Source organism: Oncorhynchus nerka, linkage group LG9b (genome assembly GCF_034236695.1).
Source record: "Oncorhynchus nerka isolate Pitt River linkage group LG9b, Oner_Uvic_2.0, whole genome shotgun sequence".
Lineage (NCBI taxonomy): Eukaryota > Metazoa > Chordata > Actinopteri > Salmoniformes > Salmonidae > Oncorhynchus > Oncorhynchus nerka.
Window position 1 is genome coordinate 20,956,103 of NC_088424.1, and position 19,314 is coordinate 20,975,416.

Sequence of the window (19,314 nt, forward strand, 5' to 3'; positions counted from 1 at the left end):
ATACACCTCCAATTGACTCAAATGATTTCAATTAGCCCATCAGAAGCTTCTAAAGCCATAATATCATTTTATGGAATTTTCCAAGCTGTTTAAAGGCACAGTCAACTTAGTGTATGTAAACTTCTGACCCACCGGAATTGTGATACAGTGAATTATAAGTGAAATAATCTGTCTGTAAACAATTGTTGGAAAAATTACTTGTGTCATGCACAAAGTAGATGTCCTAACGGACTTGCCAGAACTCTAGTTTGTTAACAAGAAATTTGTGGAGTGGTTGAAAACAAGTTTTAATGACTCCAACCTAGGTGTATGTAAACTTCCGACTTGAAATGTATGAACGATTCCTACACAGTCTTTGCTTACAGGAAACAGAGTGGAAGAGGCAAAGTCTCAGTATAGCAAAATCTTTGCTCATAATTTTTCTTCAATTCACAAGAGGCTGAATGTACTGTATCTCATCGGAGAAAGCATCTGAGGGCGTGTAGGCCATCTATCTGATGCTGTCTGCTCCAAAATAGTATGACATTGCAGTAGCATTGACTGCAAGCGAAGCCAGTGAGCATTTGGCCAAAGATTTTTTAAATCAAAACCAAGATGGACCACAGCCTGTCCTTTCCAATGCGAACAAATTAGTCATGGTGGGCAGAACAAGCAAGGAGGTGGGAAGAGCCAAGCACGAGCTAGAGAGATCCTATTGGCCCGTTCTAGCATGAGTTCCACTTATTTTTTTATTTTATTTTTTTTAAGTAAAAAATAATACAAACTAAATCTAAGCAGCCAATTACTTTGTTATTTATTTCCATCTCTCATGCCATATTCCCATTGCTATAGTTATAGTTATGACATCATGTAATGAATGTAGTGCTCAGTAGAAAGTATATTTACTGGCGAATTGTAGCTAGCCATCAAGTGATTCTATGGAAATCAAGTCCTGTCTGCTGTAGAACTCGACGTTGTGCAATACACACTCTCGTTGTACTGAACGGGACTACTGGACTTCGTTTTTCTTTGTTTATAAATGATTTGGCAAAGTAAATTAAACAGTTAAATATTGGAGTAAGATATGATGATGAAATGCTAAGTATCCTTTTATATCCTGATGATATTATTTTGATGGCAGAAACTGAACAAGACCTGCAGAAAATGTTTTTATGTGCAGTTAATTGGTGTAAAAGATGGAGACCCATGATCAACCAGACAAAACACAGATAATGCATTTTTAGAAAACCAGGTGCTAAGAGAAGTGTTTTTCAGTTTTGTTTTGGTGAGACATTCTTGAGTTTACAAGCATTTATAAATATTTGGGTATTTTTATTGATGAACATAGTTGCTTTCTATACGGAGCATCTGCCCTGGCCGACTCAGCAAGTAGAGATCTTGGGGGAGTTATAGGAAAAACAAAAACACTCAAAGTTATTGGTTATGCTACGTATTTCAAACTGTATCAGGCATGTGTGTGTCCTGTTCTGGACTGTTCATCAGGAGTGTGGGGTGCTAAGATGTATTTTAGAAAGGAAAATGTCCATAAAGAGAGATGTATATTACTTTTTAGGTGTCCACAAGTTTGCACCCATACTTGCAATAACTGGGGACATGGGCTGGGAACCCTGTAAGGTGAGATGGAAGGCGTGTATGGTGAGACTTTGGAATAGACTATTGGATATGCCAACTGCCAGAATAGCTAGTAACGTTTTTTTATGGAATCTATCCATAGAGACAACCTGGACAACTGAAATGTCTGACCTTTTTCAACAGTCTGACATCTGTACAAACAAACTAATTAAGGGAGACATAAATATGATTAAAAAACAACTGATGCAATACAACAACAACAAATGGAGGAGATGAATCATAAACCCAAATTGAGAACCTTTTGTTTGATTAAGGGTGAATTTGTGTGTGGGCTGTATATTATGTATAACCTAGCTAAAAGCAAGAGATCACTATGTGCACAGGTAAGATCAGGGATATTGTCTCTGCGTATTGAAACAGGTAAGATCAGGGATATTGTCTCTGGGTATTGAAACAGGTAAGATCAGGGATATTGCGTCTGCGTATTGAAACAGGTCGGTATTGTGGTGAAATGGAAGAGGAAAGACTATGTAACCTTTAAAAGAGAGTGAGAGTGAAACTCAGTTTATCCTCTACGATATACGCTTGCTCTTATTCCAGAAAGCACACCAGATATATACTGGCATTATGTGGCTGAGTGATGAGGAGAAATGTAAGTGTTTTTTTGTCCATTGTGTATTTCTGTTTGCGGAATATTTAGATAAATCCTGGAATAAAAGAAAAAGGGCTACCTACAATTAAATTGTAAAAATATTTTGCTTCTATGTGGTAAATGGCATGTGTGTATATAGATTGTGTATAGGCTTGTCTCCCATATGAATCTTCTATGTGGTAAATGGCATGTGTGTATATAGATTGTGTATAGGCTTGTCTCCCATATGAATCTTCTTTTTTTGCCAGACTGTTTTCAAGTGACTTCTGTTTCTTTTTATTTCTGTATTTATTTGTCTGTCTGTCGTAATGAATGTATACATGTATGTATATTATTTTACTGCTCTAGGGACGTAATTATTGTTTGGATAACCTTATTTACTATTATGTATAGATTATTATACTTTTTTTCACTCTTTATACAATGCAGAGAACACCGGAAGAAGAATTAGCATTTAATTACCATAGTGAATTATTGTAATGTTTGTTTATGTGTCAATTAATCCCATAAGGGATGGGTTGCCAAATGGCGATTTGACACGAAAATAACATTTCATTAATCAATTTGACAAAATCGGTATCCCATTCTAGACATGAGCAGCGGAGGCTGCTTTGAAGCTCCCGCGGCTGTGGAAAACAGGAAGTAGAATGACGTTGGTTATCAGTCACATGCTCAAGTCAAGCTCGATCAGCTGACTGCATTCCTTCCCTTTTTGATGGTTCGACTTTTCTTCTCCAATTGAACGATTTCGGGGGGTGATTAACATTATTTATATTATTCAGACCATTTGGCGTCAATTGTAAACACCAACCTGAAGGTAGTGTTGCGAGAGTGCCCGTAAAATATCGCGGTTTGGGTGATTGAGTGGATCATGAACGGACACGCCATTCTCTACACCGGGGTCACTTTGGCCTTCTGGAGTACTATTCTCATCGTTGGTAAGAAAACGTTGTATATTTGCTAGCTAATGTAATGGGTTTAGTTAGCTAATGATGATGGCAAAAATATACTTGATTTTTTTTTTAAACACTCGTTTGTATTTATTGATTGTGAATGTCTGCTTGACAGATACTGTGCTGACTTGTTAACTAACGTGACGTTATCCCGCTGCTAGTTAGTAGTAATTAAGTTGTCTCTGCAGTGATGTGATGGCTTGTTCACATATGTCATATTGTTTCAGGATCCCTAGTTATTTAGCTTTCTAGCTTCTTTACAATGTATGTTGTTAATTACGCTTGTGGGACTGCCGTCCAAAAACTTGTTTAGCCATTTGTAAGAATTTGACAAAATGCTTACAGGAAGTAACGTAGCTAACTAACTAGTTAACGTTAGCTAGCAAGCGATTAACTAACTAATGTTCGACTGCATAATATAAGGCCCTGCACTAACAGCATAACTTTACTATAGAAAACGTATATACCACAACAGCTAAATAAATCAAGCTAGCTTAGTTTCTACAGTCAGAAAAATAGGAACCTAAGCACTTCTCGTGTAAGGGTGAGTTATCACGCTTACCTTCTGACATTTCATAATTTCTCGGGCACAATTTGGTTCTGTAACTAAGTGGCTTGACATTGCATGTACTGTACAGAACTGTTCTGTACTGCAACACACATACATCTACATACAGTGTACACATACATGCATAAACTCATGAAAACGTTTCCACTTTTTTTCCTGCGTTGGTGATATTTTTCAGGTATCTGCTACACAATCTTCGACCTTGGATTCCGCTTTGATGTAGCATGGTTAGTATGACAGTCTCTTGTCTTAGTTAGAATAGTAGGATATATCATAGGCATAGAATTTTAGCCTATATTCTTGAGTCTGGTGCTGATTACTAATAGAATTCCAGTCAGGTGGTATTTCAGAAGTGTTGACCTAGACCAAAGCTTAAAATATTTGATTTCATGGTAAAATGATACTCTCTCACTCAGGTTCTTGACAGAAACGTCGCCCTTTATGTGGGCAAACCTTGGGATTGGCTTGGCCATCTCGCTCTCTGTTGTCGGAGCAGCTTGGTGAGTATTCTTAATTTTCCCCTTTTGAGTGTTTCATCAGAAGAGATTGTCCAATATGAATAAGGGAAGTTCTGAAATTAGATTTGAAAATTCAAATGGCAACTAATGTCTTGTCCCCATCCTCTTCCCTATTTCAGCAGGCTAAATTACTACTCGTGGATGGCAGGATTATTATTTTAGTGTATCACTGTTTTTATGTTCTGCTTTATGTAGGGTTGGTCAGATTTTTATGATTTAAATCGAATATCTTGATTTGACATTGACGATATATTGTGGCGTGCTAGACTATACTCTACTTGAACTTTACAAATCAAAACTGCAGTTTTATTAGTTAGGCGGTATCAATATGTTAAATGATGTCTACATTTAATTAACTTAGCCTTAGTTTTTCACCAAACTAAGATTATTAAGTGAGAATGTGACAATAATATTGAAAATAAATGCAAATTACACAGTCTGGAATTATCTAGTCATTAACGGCGCAACACGATTATATCGGATATTGCAATATTTGGAGTAACATTGTAGAAGAGGTCCCCCAGGTATCATCCAAACCTAGTTTTATGTTCATAATGAATTTGGTTTTCCTTGTTTTACAGGGGCATTTACATCACAGGTTCCAGCATCATAGGAGGTGGTGTAAAAGCACCACGGATTAAAACAAAGAATTTGGTCAGGTAAGATATTTAAAGTGAAAATGTGTCATTATGGGCCTGTTTCTCAGACCCAGATTAAGTTTACCCCTGGACTAAAATCACCATTTAAAAATGCTTTTTAGTCCAAATCTAGGCTTAATTTTTGTCTATATTTGCGTACTGTGTATATATACATTCAAAAGTTTGGGGACACCTATTCATTCCAGGGTTTTTCTTTCTTTTTTTACTATCTTCTACATTGTAATAGTGAAGACATCAAAACTATGAAATTACACATATGGTCCCTGAGTGGCGCAGCGGTTTAGGGCACTACATCTCAGTGCTAGAGGCATCACTACAGACCCTGATTCGATCCCGGGCTGTATCACAACCGGCCGTGATTGGGTGTCCCATAGGGCGGCGCACAATTGGCCCAGCGTCATCCAGGTTAGGGGAGGATTTGGCCGGTGTAGGCCGTCATTGTAAAATAAGAATTTGTTCTTAACTGACTTGCCTAGTTAAATAAAGGTTAAAATAAAAATATGGAATTATGTAGTAACCACAAGTGATAATCAAAATATATTTGAGATTCTTCAAAGTAGCCACCCTTTGCCTTGATGACAGCTTTGCACACTTCGCATTCTCTCAACCAGCGTCATGAGGTAGTAATTTCAATTAACAGGTGTGCCATGTTAAAAGTTAATTTGTGGAATTTCTTTCCTTAATGCGTTTGGGCCTGTTAATTGTGATGTGACAAGGTAGGGGTGGTATACAGAAGATAGACCTATTTGGTAAAAGACCAAGTCCATATTATTGCAAGAACAGCTCAAACAAGCATAGAGAAACGACAAGTCCATCATTACTTTAAGACAAGAAGGTCAGTCAATCCGGAACATTTCAAGGACTTTGAAGTGCCGCCGCAAAAAACATCAAGCGCTATGATGAAACTGGCTCTCGTGAGCACTGCCACAGGAAAGGAAGACCCAGAGTTACCTCTGCTACAGAGAATAGGTTAGTTACCAGCTTCAAATTGCAGCCCATATAAAAGCTTCAGAGTTCAAGTAACAGACATCTCAACCTCGACTAACCGGTGCCCGCACACATTGACTCTGTACCTGTACCCTCTTTATATAGCCTCGCTATTGTTATTTTACTGCTGCTCTTTAATTATTTGTAACTTTTTTCCTTATTCTTTGGGGGTATTTAAAATAAATTACATTTACATTACATTTAAGTCATTTAGCAGACGCTCTTATCCAGAGCGACTTACAAATTGATAAATAAATAATTTAAACTGCATTGTTGGTTAAGGGCTTGTAAGTAAGCATTTCACTGTATGGTCTGCCTGTTGTATTCGGTGAATGTGACATAAGATTTGCCTCAGAGGAGACTGTGTGAATCAGGCCTTCATGGTCAAATTGCTGCAAGGAAACTATTAAAGTACTCTAGTAAGAAGAATAGACTTGCTTGGGCCAAGAAACATGAGCAATGGACATTAGACGGGTCGAAATCTGTCCTTTGGTCTGATGTGTCCAAATTTGAGAGTATTTATTCCAACCACTGTGTCTTTGAGACACAGAGTAGGTGTACGGATGATCTCTGCATGTGTGGTTCCCACTGTGAAGCATGAAGGTGTGGGGGTGCCTTGCTGGTCACGCTCAATGATTTATTTTGAATTCAAGGCACACAACCTGTATGGCTACCACAGAATTCTGCAGCGATACACCATCCCATCTGGTTTATGCTTTTTAGCGGGACAATGACCCAACACACCTCCAGGCTGTGTAAGAGCTATTTGACTAAGAAGGAGAGTGATGGAGTACTGCATCAGATGAGCTGGCCTCCACAATGGGATCAGTTGGACCGCAGAGTGAAGGAAAAGCAGCCAACAAGTACTCAGCATGTGTGGGAACTCCTTCAAGACGGTTGGTTAAGCATTCCAGGTGATCCTGGTTAAGAGAATGCCAAGAGTGTGCAAATCTGTTATGAAGGCAACGGGTGGCTACTTTGAAGAATCTCAATCTAAAATATATTTTGATTTGTTTTACTTTCATTAATTGTTTTACTACATGATTCCATATGTGTTAATTCAGTTTTGATGTCTTCACTATTCTACATTTGTGTATGTATGTTGAAGTTGGAATCTGCTTTGATGTGAAAACGAGTCATTAAAACTCTTTTTCAACCACTCTACAAATTTCTTGTTAACGAACTATAGTTTTCGCAAGTCGGTTAGGACATCTACTTTGTGCATGACACAAGTAATTTTTCCAACAATTGTTTACAGACAGATTATTTCACTTATAATTCACTGTATCATAATTCCAGTGGGTCAGAAGGCTTACCTTCAAACTCAGTGACTCTTTGCTTGACATCATGGGAAAACCAAAAGAAATCAGCCAAGACCTCAAAGAAAATTGTAGACCTCCACAAGTCTGGTTCATCCTTGGGAGCAATTTCCAAATGACTGAAGGTACCACGTTCATCTGTACATACAATAGTACGCATGTATAAACACCATGGGACTACGCAGCCGTCATACCGCTCAGGAGGGAGATTCGTTCTGTCTCCTAGAGATGAAAGTACTTTGGTGCGAGAAGTGCAAGTCAATCCCAGAACAACAGCAAAGGACCTTGTGAAGATGCTGGAGGAAAAAGGTAGAAAAGTATCTATATCCACAGTAAAACGAGTCCAGTATCGACATAACCTGAAAGGCCACTCAGCAAGGAAGAAGCCACTGCTCCCAAACCGCCATAATCAAGCCAGACTACGGTTTGCAACTGCACATGGGATCAAATGTCATACTTTTTGGTGAAATGTCCTCTGGTCTCATGAAACAAATAGAACTGTTTGGCCATAATGACCATCGTTATGTTTGGATGAAAAATGGGGAGGCTTGCAAGCCGAAGAACACCATCCCAACCGTGAAGCACGGGAGTGGCAGCATCATGTTATGGGGGTGCTTTGCTGCAGGAGGGACTGGTGCACTTCACAAAATAGATTGCATCATGAGAAGGAAAATTGTGGATATATTGAAGCAACATCTCAAGATATCAGTCAGGAAGTTAAAGCTTGGTCGCAAATGGGTCTTCCAAATGGACAATGACCCCAAGCATACTTCCATAGTTGTCAAAATGGCTTAAGGACAACTAAAGTCAAGGTATTGGAGTGGCCATCACAAGCCCTGACCTCAATCCTATAGAAAATGTGTGGGCAGAACTGAAAAAGCTTGTGCGAGCAAGGAGGTCTACATCCCGGACTCAGTTACACCAGCTCTGTCAGGAGAAACGGGCCAAAATTCACCCAACTTATTGTGGGAAGCTTGTGGATGGCTACCTGAACTGTTTGACCCAAGTTCAACAATTTAAAGACAATGCTACCAAATACTGATTGAGTGTATGTAAACTTCTGACCCACTGGGAATGTGATGAAAGAAATAACTGAAATAAATCATTCTTTCTACTATTATTCTGACATTTCACATTATTAAAATAAAGTGGTGATCCAATCTGACTTAAGACGGTGAATTTTTACTCAGATTAAATGTCAGGAATTGTGAAACTGAGTTTACATGTATTTGGCTAAGGTGTATGTAAACTTCCGACTTCAACTGTATGTATGTTTTGTATTGATAAGACCAGTCTTTCCCATTAATGTTTTGTGTTAAATGCTATTGTTGTCTCGTCCTGTCCACAGCATTATCTTCTGTGAGGCCGTAGCTATATATGGGATCATCATGGCAATCGTGATAAGTAACATGGCTGAGGTAAGCATGAGAGGTGGCTTGTGATATGATAATCATTTGTGTCCTTTAACAGTGGTGGGAAAAAGTACCCAATTAACATACTTGAGTAAAAGTAAATATTCCTTAATCGAAAATGACTCAAGTGATAGTCACCCAGTTAAATACTGCTTGAGTAAATGTCTTAAGGTATTTAGTTAAAAATATACTTAAATATCAAAAGTAAATGTAATTGCAAAAATATTTTTACTTATACCATCTGGTTCTCTTACTTTTGATAAATGTCTTGTTTTTAAAGTTTACAGATAGCCAGGGGCACACTCCAACACTCGGACATAATTTATAAATGAAGCATTTGTGTGTAGTGAGTCCGTCAGATCAGAGGCAGTAGGGATGACCAGGGTTGTTCTCTGGAGTGTGTGAATTGGACCATTTTCTGTCGTGCTCAGCATTCAAAATGTAAAGTTTTGGGTGTCAGGGAAAATGTATGGAGTAAAAAGTACATTATTTTCTTTAAGAATGTAGCGAAGTAAAAGTTGTCAAATATAGAAATCGTAAAGTACAGATACCCCCCCCCACAAACACAAAAATGACTTAAATAGTACTTTAATATATTTTTACTTAAAAAGCAGTGTTGTAAAGTACTTATGACTATGGTGATATAGTATTAAGATGTTTTTGTCCCAAATGGCTCCCTATATAGTGTACTCCTTTTGGTCAAAAGTAGTGCAATGAATAGGAAATAGGTAACTAGCCGTAGCCTCAGGAAGGGACTTCTTGGAGAACAGCCTTGAATCTTTCTTCAGGCTTACTGATGTGACACTGTAGTAGGCGGCTCCAATTTTATTAGACATCATTCTATTTCGTTACACACCATCTTTCCCTTTTATAGAGTTTTAGCGGCACTACACCAGAGACCATTGGGGCAAGGAACTACCAAGCAGGTAAGAAGATAATTGCTGACATTGGGTGTTAATTAGCCTGTTTTGCATGACCATGAGTGACAAGGAGTTGGCATGATGGCACTAACAGACTGGCACTCAGGCTAGTTGTTGATTGGAAGCCGACCGCGTTCTTAATTTCCAATGATATAGAGGCAGGCTCAACATTAGATGTAAAGTAGGCACATTTTGCCATTGGCTTCAATAGCTCAAATGGTAAAATACAATTTCAGGCTATAAAGTAAAGACTGTGCTTATTGTGTTCTTTCCTGACAGGCTACTCCATGTTTGGTGCTGGTCTTACTGTGGGCTTCTCCAACCTCTTCTGTGGCATCTGTGTTGGCATCGTTGGGAGTGGAGCTGCCCTGGCTGATGCCCAGAACGGCAGCCTCTTCGTCAAAATCCTTATTGTGGAAATCTTTGGCAGTGCAATTGGGCTATTTGGAGTGATTGTAGCCATCTTGCAGGTAACTGACATTCTTTTGCCACAGTTTTCATCAAATCAAATGTATTTATATAGCCATCCTTTGATTGGTTGAATAGCATACTCTTTCTGTAGCTGATTGCATGAACTGAATATAGGTTTGCTTCTTCTTGTTTTTCTTATTACATAATCAAATATGTATTTTCTTGTAGACGTCGAAAGTAAAAATGGGTGACTAGGAGATGTATCCGCAAGACATAAGATCACGATGACAAGATCAATGGAAGACTAAGCTGGAGAAGCAGATGGATTGTGTAAATACATAGTAAATTATTGAAATGTCTTTTTTGTCTGTGATTGTTTTTAACCATTTGCTGAAGAGTGACATATTTGCACCATTTTGTCTTAAAGGAATGCAACCGAAAGGTTAGATTAAACTGCAGGTGTTTAAGACAAAATCCTATCCCTTTTGAATAAAATTCATGTTCGTATTATCGCAGTTGTAGGAAAAAAGTGATTCATCTCTAGCAAACTTCTTGGCATTCCCCACATACTTTTACTGTTGTATCAAATGTATTAGTCAGTAGTAGTAAGGACATTTTTATTATTGGGTTTCTTTAAAGCCATATTTTGGCAATGAGGCCCTGTCTACTTCCCCAGAGTCAGATAAACTCATGGATGCCCTTTTCTGGAATCTGTGTTCAGGTAGAAGGAATTTAGAGTTTCATGAGCCATCGCAAATCCGTAAAGAGCTGTTCTGTTCATTACATGGAATCGTGATAAATGCCTGTAAAAAATTGGTTTGAAGTATTGAAATGTTTGAATGCAAAAGTCATGGTATAACAAAGCAAATTATTATATTTATGACTAATGTAATCCATAATGTTTTTCACTAGTTTCAGTTACTATATATTTGTCAATGACTGGTGTAATTAACCAGTACTATAGTAACACTAAATGAATCAAAATGTATTGATACAAAGGTGATCTAAAGAGATATTACTCTGAAATGGTAATTGTTGGATTTTTTTTTACATTAGTCAGCTGTCATTTAAGTTGTGTGGATGTATGCATACCTTTTTGGTTGGCACTCTTCGGTTCTGATTGGTTAAAAATGAGAATAGTAAATTTGTTTGTGTATATAAAGGGTCTGTTTTGTGAACTGAGGGTGTTTACCATTCTATGTACCTTAGCTTGGGTTGTAAGATTTGTTTTGTTGATGCAAGTGGTCTTTGTCCACAGTGAATGAGCTGTGGCTGAATATACATGTATATGATTTTAAGTGACCATCTATTTTTTTTTGTTCTTTCCTTCTCAGATAGTTAACAGGGGGTTTACAGACCTATCTGTGGAGAGTGAGAAAGGTAGCGGTTTTCTTCAAGACCATTTGCCCTTGTACAGTCTGCTTTCCTCTATTTTTGTGTAACTTTGAGCTTGAATACGCCAAGCTCCTTGTCTTGTAAATGGACTGACATGTATTATTTTGGAGAGATGGTACTCAAGCAGAACATCGATAAGAACTTCAGACCGGTTGGCCTTTTTCTTAGTCGTGCTTTCGTTTAATTTTTTTTAATTTAATGAATTAGCTGCAACATGCATGTCCACCAGTGCTACTGATTTTAAGACTTAGATTGAGCCCTTAAATGTTAAATACAATCCTTCTGTCGATTGTCAAACTGGCATCCATTTTAATATTCATAACATCCAATTTGCTGTGACTGTGTTCGTCCCAAATTTCGCCCTATTCCCTACACAGTGCGCTAAGTTTGACTAGAGCACTATTTCTTATATATAGTGCACTACTGTTGACCAGGACCGGTCAACAGTAGTGCACTATATATAGGACATAGGGTGCCGTTTGAGATGCACTTATGGAGGGCACCCACTGACTCCACATCCTCTCCTTACCAACCATTTTATTTAAATGATTTAGCGGTGTTCATTCCTTGCTTTTGAACATTCCTTAATGACCTTTGGTGTAATACAGGGGTGACCATCCTGTTCCTGGAGAGCCTCGGTACTGAAGCATTTTACTTCAATGGATAACATTTGGACTGTAAGTCCCAACTGTTGTTGGTTTCAAAGTATGCTGCTTGAGAGAGGGCCGTGAATGCTCATGGCTTACTTTGAGAGACTAGGTCCTAGGTTGGCCACCTGTACTGTAGTGGTGTGTCATGTAAATGAAGATCTCTAGACCATGCCTCTGGCTTTAGTGACTGTGTTTAATATGTTGTGGTGAATCCATTGTTTTGTCATGTGTAAAAGTGGGTCCTCTTGACTTAATTGTCCTTGAAAGAATAAAATAGACCAAACTGACCGTTCAATCGAATGTATTTTATGAAGCTTTTTGTGTCAGCTGTTGTCAAAAAGGCACTAACTGCTCATAGTGTGGAACTGAGAGAAATGGTTCTTATTTACCTTGGTTTCACAGCATGACCCCCATTTTCTCCAAAATACAATAGAGGCAGGATACTTGTCCCCATGATTAAGCATGTATTTCATGTATCAAAAATGACAACTTTTTTTTTTTTGACCAATTGAGCAGTTACTGCCTTTTTACTTGGTAGGGCAGCCTGGCCTAGACCACAGAGCAAGCTGAGGAGAAATCGGTGTCCAAGAAAAACTCCCTAAAAGGAAAAAAACTTAGAGGAACCTGGCTCAGAGGTGTGACCCATCCTCTTCTGGATGTAAGTCGTTTTTAAAATTTTGTTTCTTTAATGATCTTCCTTATGTCCCAGTCCCACTCTATAATTTCGATAGATGGCGCTATATATTAAATAATTTGCACATTTACTGGGGACCTTTCACACCTTATGCCTCTGCCTTATTGCTTAATTACATTTACAAAAGTGGGGGCAGCAACATTTGCTATATGAATTCATTTACTTTTATTGACATTGTACCCCACAAAAGTGACGATATTACACTTACTGTAGTCCTGTCTTTTTAGCTGCAAACTACTAGAGATGTGCCATGCTGATAGGACCTAGTGTAAGCTCCCTCTGGTGGCAGAATACCCGAGAGTTTGGACCAACTGAGACTCCGTACTGAAGAGAGATGGAGATGAACCTGCTAGAGTCTCCTTTTTGCTTCATATCAACACCAAACCTAACGGATTGACTGAATTATGTAGATAGAATATTTACTACACTATATTTGGCATATTGCCCTCCGTAAATGATCAAACAAAATGAGGCATTCATATCTGCCATGTCTTTTATATGGAAAAACGTTTTTAACAGTATCTGCACGAAAAATGAAATGACCGATTTTATCATCAGAAATAAAACGGGCTCCATGCTTTATTACGTGCATTTTTTGTGAGTTTTTGTTATTTTAGTTTTTTTTAAATGACATTTACAGATTTCATATAAAAGCTTGGTGCAACAAAAAGGAAATGCATTCATAGAAGAGAGGAGGATTGCTTGCCACCTCAAGGTAAGACTATTCTATTTCATTTGTTCATCACATTTCGTTCTTTTGTTTACCTTGTATTTTTTTTATTTCGCCTGCCGTTTTGATTCTTTATTATCCCAAACATCTCCATTTATCAACATTTATATGTTTAATTGTGGTTATTGATGTTTTTGTTATGCAATTTGCTTTGGTGTCATGCACATTTTGCTGAAGCATCCTAGACCCGCGATTCTACATACATTTGCAACGTCCTTTTTTTTTATTTCAATAAGCAGAACGGTCCTTGGAAGCAGTGATGGAAAGATCCATCCTGCGCTGTCCACTGGTATCAACACTGAACAAAAATATAAACGCAAAATGTAAAGTGTTGTTCCCATGTCTCATGAACTGTTCCATGAGCACAAAAAGCTTATTTCTCTAATTTTGTCCATAAATGTGTTAATGCATAAGCTACGGACAACGAACACAATTGCATTTTATCGATTGGCAATTTGAATGCACAAAAATACTGTGATAAGATCCTGAGGCTCATTATGAGGCCCATTGTTTTTAAAGTATTTGTGACCAACATATGCATATCTGTATTCCCAGTCATGTGAAATACATAGATTAGGGCCTAATGAATGAATTTAAATTGACTGATTTCCTTATACATTTAATTCAGTAAAATGTTTGAAATTGTTCCATGTTGCATTTATATTTTTGTTCAGTGTAGTTATAAGATGTAGCTGAAATTATAATTGTGTAGATAGGCTATAGCAAATAAACTCATGAAATAGAGACGTGTGTGTGGGTGTGTGTACAGAACCTGTCAAAAGTTTGGACACACCTACTCATTCGAGGGTTATTTTTACTATCTTCTACATTGTAGAATAATAGTGAAGACATCAAAACTATGAAATAACACATATGGAATCATGTAGTAACCATGTGGAATCATGTAGTAACCAAGAAAGTGTTAAACAAATCAAAATATATTTTATATTTGAGATTCTTAAAAGTAGCCACCCTTTGCCTTGATGTCAGCTTTGCACACTCTTGGCATTCTCTCAACTAGCTTCATGAGGTAGCCACCTGGAATGCATTTCAATTAACAGGTATGCCTTGTTAAAAGTTAATTTGTGGATTTTCTTTCCTTCTTAATACGTTTGAGGCAATCAGTTGTGTTGTGACAAGGTAGGGGTGTTATACAGAAGATTGCCTTATTTGGTAAAAGACCAGGTCCATATTATGTAATGAACAGCTCAAATAAGCAAAGAGAAACGACAGTCTGTCATTACTCAAAGACATGAAGGTCAGTCAATCTGGAAAATTTCAAGAACTTTGAGTGCAGTCACAAAAACCATCAAGCTGATGAAACTGGCTCCCATGAGGACCGCCACAGGAAATGAAGACACAGAGTTACCTCTGCTGCAGAGGATAAGTTCATTAGAGTTAACTGCATCTCAGATTGCAGCCCAAATAAATGCTTCACAGAGTTCAAGTAACAAATACATCGCAACATCAACTGTTCAGAGGAGACTGTGTGAATCAGGCCTTCATGGTCGAATTGCTGCGAAGAAATCACTACTAAGGATAGCAATACGAAGAAGAGACTTGCTTTGGCCAAGAAAAACGAGCAATGGACATTAGACTGGTGGTGCTTTGCTGGTGACACTGTCACTGATTTATTTAGAATTCAAGGCACACTTAACCAGCATGGCTACCATAGCATTCAGCAGCGATACGCCATCCCATCTGGTTTGTGCGTGGTGGGACTATCATTTGTTTTTCAACAGAATGATTACCCAACACACCTCCAGGCTCTGTAAGGGCTATTTGACCAAGAAGGAGAGTGATGTTGCTGCATCAGATGACTTGGCCTCCACAATCACCCGACCTCAACCCAATTGAGATGATTTCGGATGAGTTGGACCAGAGAGTGAAGGAAAAGCAGCCAACAAGTGCTCAGCATATGTGGGAACTACTTCAGACTGTTGGAAAAACATTCCTCATGAAGCTGGTTGAGAGAATACCAATAATATGCAAAGATGTCATCACGACAAAGGGTGGCTACTTTTAAGAATCTAAAACATAAAATATATTTGGATTTGTTTCACACTTTTTTTGGTTACTACATGATTCCATGTGTTATTTCATAGTGTTGATGTCTTCACTATTATTCTACAATGTAGAAAATAGTACAAATAAAGAATAACCCTTGAATGAGTAGGTGTGTCCAAACTTTTTATTGGTACTATATATGTAACCATATAGATGTAACATTGTTTGTTGAATATGCTGAAATTATAGGCGACAAAAATAGATATCACTATCTCTTGATCATAATCTGGATGTCACATCATTGCAATTCTTCCTCATCTTAGTTGTCCATGTAACATTTACCCACTGTGTCATTTTGTGCATTGATGTGATAGGGTTTGTAGGGCCAAACTTATCAGAGATAAATTATATCCACTGAAGTCTCACGCAAATTATATCCCGCCTGATCACAAACTATTGAGGAATAATATGTTGAAAACTACTTGATTTTAGTTCGTGCACTCTAGCAATGTGGCAAGGCTCTACAGTGCTACCATTTTACTTGCATATGCACCTAAATATGTTGCTGTGTGACCTGGATTCAAAATGTAGGAGCACCAGTGTGCCTACAAAAAAAAAAATCACCCATATCATAATTTTTGCAATGATTACTTCACTGCAGCCCCTAAGTGCTATGGAGAAGACACTGAGTACAAATTCTTAATTTACGAGGCAAGTCAGTTAAGAACAAATTCTTATTTTACAGTGACTGCCTACCCCGAACAATGCTGGGTCAATTGTGTGCCACCCTATGGGACTCTCAATCACAGCCAGTTGTGATACAGCCCGGGATTGAACCAGGGTCTGTAGTGACACCTGAGATGCAGTGCCTTAGACCGCTGTGCCACTCGGGAGCCCCACTTGCCCCACTATTCATGACCGCCACCACTACTACAAAGAAAACGTCTTGTTACCTCAAATATTTTTCATTGTGGTCCAAAATGTCTTTGTGTGCGCCTACATTTATCAATCTAAGTGTACATGGGCTCCCTGTAAACAAGGTAAGCATAGGCTATCTGTAGGCTGCCAACACAACAATACTATTTATGATCCTGGAACTTGCTCTCACATTTGCTTTCAAATCATTTTAGCTCCTCATATGTAACTCATTTATTTTTTGTAGGGCAACACCACCAAGTTGTTTACATGAGTACTCATTAACCATCATTCAATCTGATGGCAACAGTCCCAATTTTAAATCTCTTATCATTCACAATGCATGGCTTCCCCTTAGGATTACATTTGATGGAGAACCTTGCTGGACGGATACTGTTGGCTGGAGCTTTTGAGGCAAGTGGCCTTTGTGCATTCCAATGATTGTGGTCCATAGCCTGAGAGCCCCCTCAGGGTGGTCAAAGCAGGTGTGGGGTGACCAGGGCCTGATTTTAAGAAATCATAGGCCCTTTGTTTTTGTTTTTTTCATAGGTTTAGGTCCACTTGTAGAATCTATGCCAAGGAACATTGAAGCTGTTCTGGTAGCTGGTGGTGGCGCAACACCCTTTTAAGACACTCTATGTTGGTGTTTCCTTAATTTTGGCAGATACCTGTATGTGCTTGTGATCAAACTTTATCCACGGTTATTTTGTCTAAGCTATTGATCCTCTGTGGCTAAATTATGCTCTCTGGTGTATTTTGAACATTGAGAGGCCCTGAATCACACAATTGACCAGTCACATTTATTTATTATGCAGTTTTTGATTCTTTAAAAAACATTTTTTTTACCCAATCAAGGCATGCCCCCCAGTTACCCACGTGGGCCCCCTACCTCCTCTCATCCCCCATCTGATGATTAGCAGAGCGGCAGGCTGTCTACACTCATTGAGAGCTGGCTCCTGAGTTTTCCTGTGGTTGGCGGTTGCAGTGAAAAAAACATAAAATCTATACTACATATAATATATAAAGTATATATTTCCTTAATTGTGTTATTTTACTCATTTCTTGCTGCCTTTTGGGCCCCTCACAGGCCTGGACCCAGGGGCTTCATCCCCGGTAAGTCCATAGCATTAAACCGGCCCTGGGGGTAACTACTTACTTAGCACTGCCATTCACTTAATGGACTTGCCACTTGTTTCTTACACAACTGGAGAGCCACATATCTTCACAGAATCTGGTTCTTTGTTTAATCACTGGATTTACGACTGTCTCTCATTCATCAAAGAATACTTGAGGAAATGACCTTGCACGTTTTGAAGTTTAAATTAATGAAATAGAATAAACCAGTGCTTTGTTCCTAGGATGACTGCAATTGAAATGTTGATACAACATTCAATGTTGAGATCTGTTGCCATGGCAACAGCCAGACCTGAGCAACAAAGGTGCAGTTAGAGAAGATTGTTTCGCTCTATGCATTGACTTGGTGTTTTGTAAAAAGCCAAGCAGGCTATTCAGAGCTGTAAATTGTGAGTTTCTTTCAAAATCTCAAAGGATGTGTCCTTGCGTACATTGATTAATTAACAGTCCAAAAGCGAGAGGTACACTTTAAAATTAGGTTTCTATGGATCAATGCAGATAGGAGTAATCATCAATTGCATTAATGACGGCATGGCACAATATACATACAATGATAGTTCTTGATGTGAAATGGTTTGTAACAAAACCCTTTTTGCTCATTATAACAATACAGCCAGTTATTAAGGCAAAAAACAGAGAATTATGTCTGAGATGGTCCAAAACCTACCCTGACTCCTAGGCTGTCCCAATGAAACCTTCCTTCCACCCAAGCACTTAATAATACAAAAACATTGGGGGCTTTGTGGCCAAATAAGCAGCTGGATCTGAAGAGGCAGAGAGTGAGGCAAGGCAGGTCTATATTTGATTGTGGAGATTTTAGAGTAGAGGTCGGCCGATTAATCGGAATGGCCGATTAATTAGGGCCGATTTAAAGTTTTTATAACAATCGGTAATCACTATTTTTGGGCGCCGATTTCCGATTATTATTTTAAAAAATATATATAATTTAAAAAAATACCTTTTATTTAATTAACTAGGCAAGTCAGTTTAGAACACATTCTTATTTCCAATGACTGCCTAGGAACGGTGGGTTAAGTGTTCAGGGGCAGAACGACAGATTTTCACCTTGTCATCTCAGGGGTTCCAAACCTTACAGTTAACTAGTTCAACCCTCTAACCATTGCACTCCACGAGTAGGAGCCAAGGTAAATTGCTAGCAAGCATTAAACTTATCTTATAAAAAACAATCAATCATAATCACTAGTTATAATTACTGATCCAGTTTAGCAGGCAATATTAACCAGGTGAAATTGTGTAATTTGTAATCAGGGTATATGCAACTGTTTGGGCTGCCTGGCTCATTGCGAACTAATTCGCAGGAATGTTACGTAATTATGACATACTGTACATTAAAGGTTGTGCAATGTAACAAGAATATTTAGACTTAGGTATGCCACCCGTTAGAAAAATACCGAACGGTTCCGTCACTGATATAATAAACGTTTTGTTTTCGAAATGATAGTTTCCGGATTCGATCATATTAATGACCAAAGGCTCGTATTTTTGTGTGTTATTATGTTATAATTAAGTCTGATTTGATAGCGCAGTCTGACTGAGCACCAGTAGGCCCGTAATCATTCATTCAAACAGCCCTTTCGTGCGTTTTGCCAGCAGCTCTTCTGTTTATGACTTCAAGCCTATCAGCCTAATGGCTGGTGTAACCAATGTGAAATGGCTAGCTAGTTAGCTGGGTGTGCGCTAATACTGTTTCAAACGTCACTCGCTTTTAGATGTTGTGTAGTTATTCCCCTTGCGCTGCAAGGGCCGCGGCTGTTGTGGAGCGATGGTTAACGATGCTTCGAGTGTGGCTGTTGTCTA

The 19,314-nt window shown here is 38.4% G+C and overlaps 2 protein-coding genes across 3 annotated transcripts in view; both read left to right on the forward strand.

Moving 5' to 3' along the window:
* The first annotated feature begins 2,884 nt into the window (after positions 1 to 2,884).
* Positions 2,885 to 12,311, forward strand: LOC115114421 (V-type proton ATPase 21 kDa proteolipid subunit c''). 2 transcript variants are annotated; one of them, XR_003861233.2, is made up of 9 exons: positions 2,885 to 3,162; positions 3,924 to 3,972; positions 4,162 to 4,245; positions 4,845 to 4,922; positions 8,577 to 8,646; positions 9,515 to 9,566; positions 9,840 to 10,030; positions 10,200 to 10,301; positions 11,306 to 12,311. XR_003861233.2 is itself a non-coding variant. In XM_029642631.2 (8 exons), exons 1-8 carry the CDS (start codon positions 3,096 to 3,098, stop codon positions 10,224 to 10,226), a joined length of 618 nt encoding a protein of 205 aa, XP_029498491.1. In that variant the 5' UTR covers positions 2,885 to 3,095; the 3' UTR covers positions 10,227 to 12,311. The 2 variants fall into 2 exon arrangements, 1 of the variants encoding a protein (XP_029498491.1); XM_029642631.2 differs by having other exon boundaries at positions 10,200 to 12,311.
* Positions 12,312 to 13,343: 1,032 nt separating this feature from the next.
* Positions 13,344 to 19,314, forward strand: part of LOC115114420 (beta-1,4-galactosyltransferase 2-like) — a 144,767-nt gene continuing 138,796 nt past the window's right edge. The window contains exon 1 of the mRNA XM_029642630.2: positions 13,344 to 13,425. The gene's annotated coding sequence lies outside the window, so the exon portion shown is untranslated. The remainder of the gene's footprint in view (positions 13,426 to 19,314) is intronic.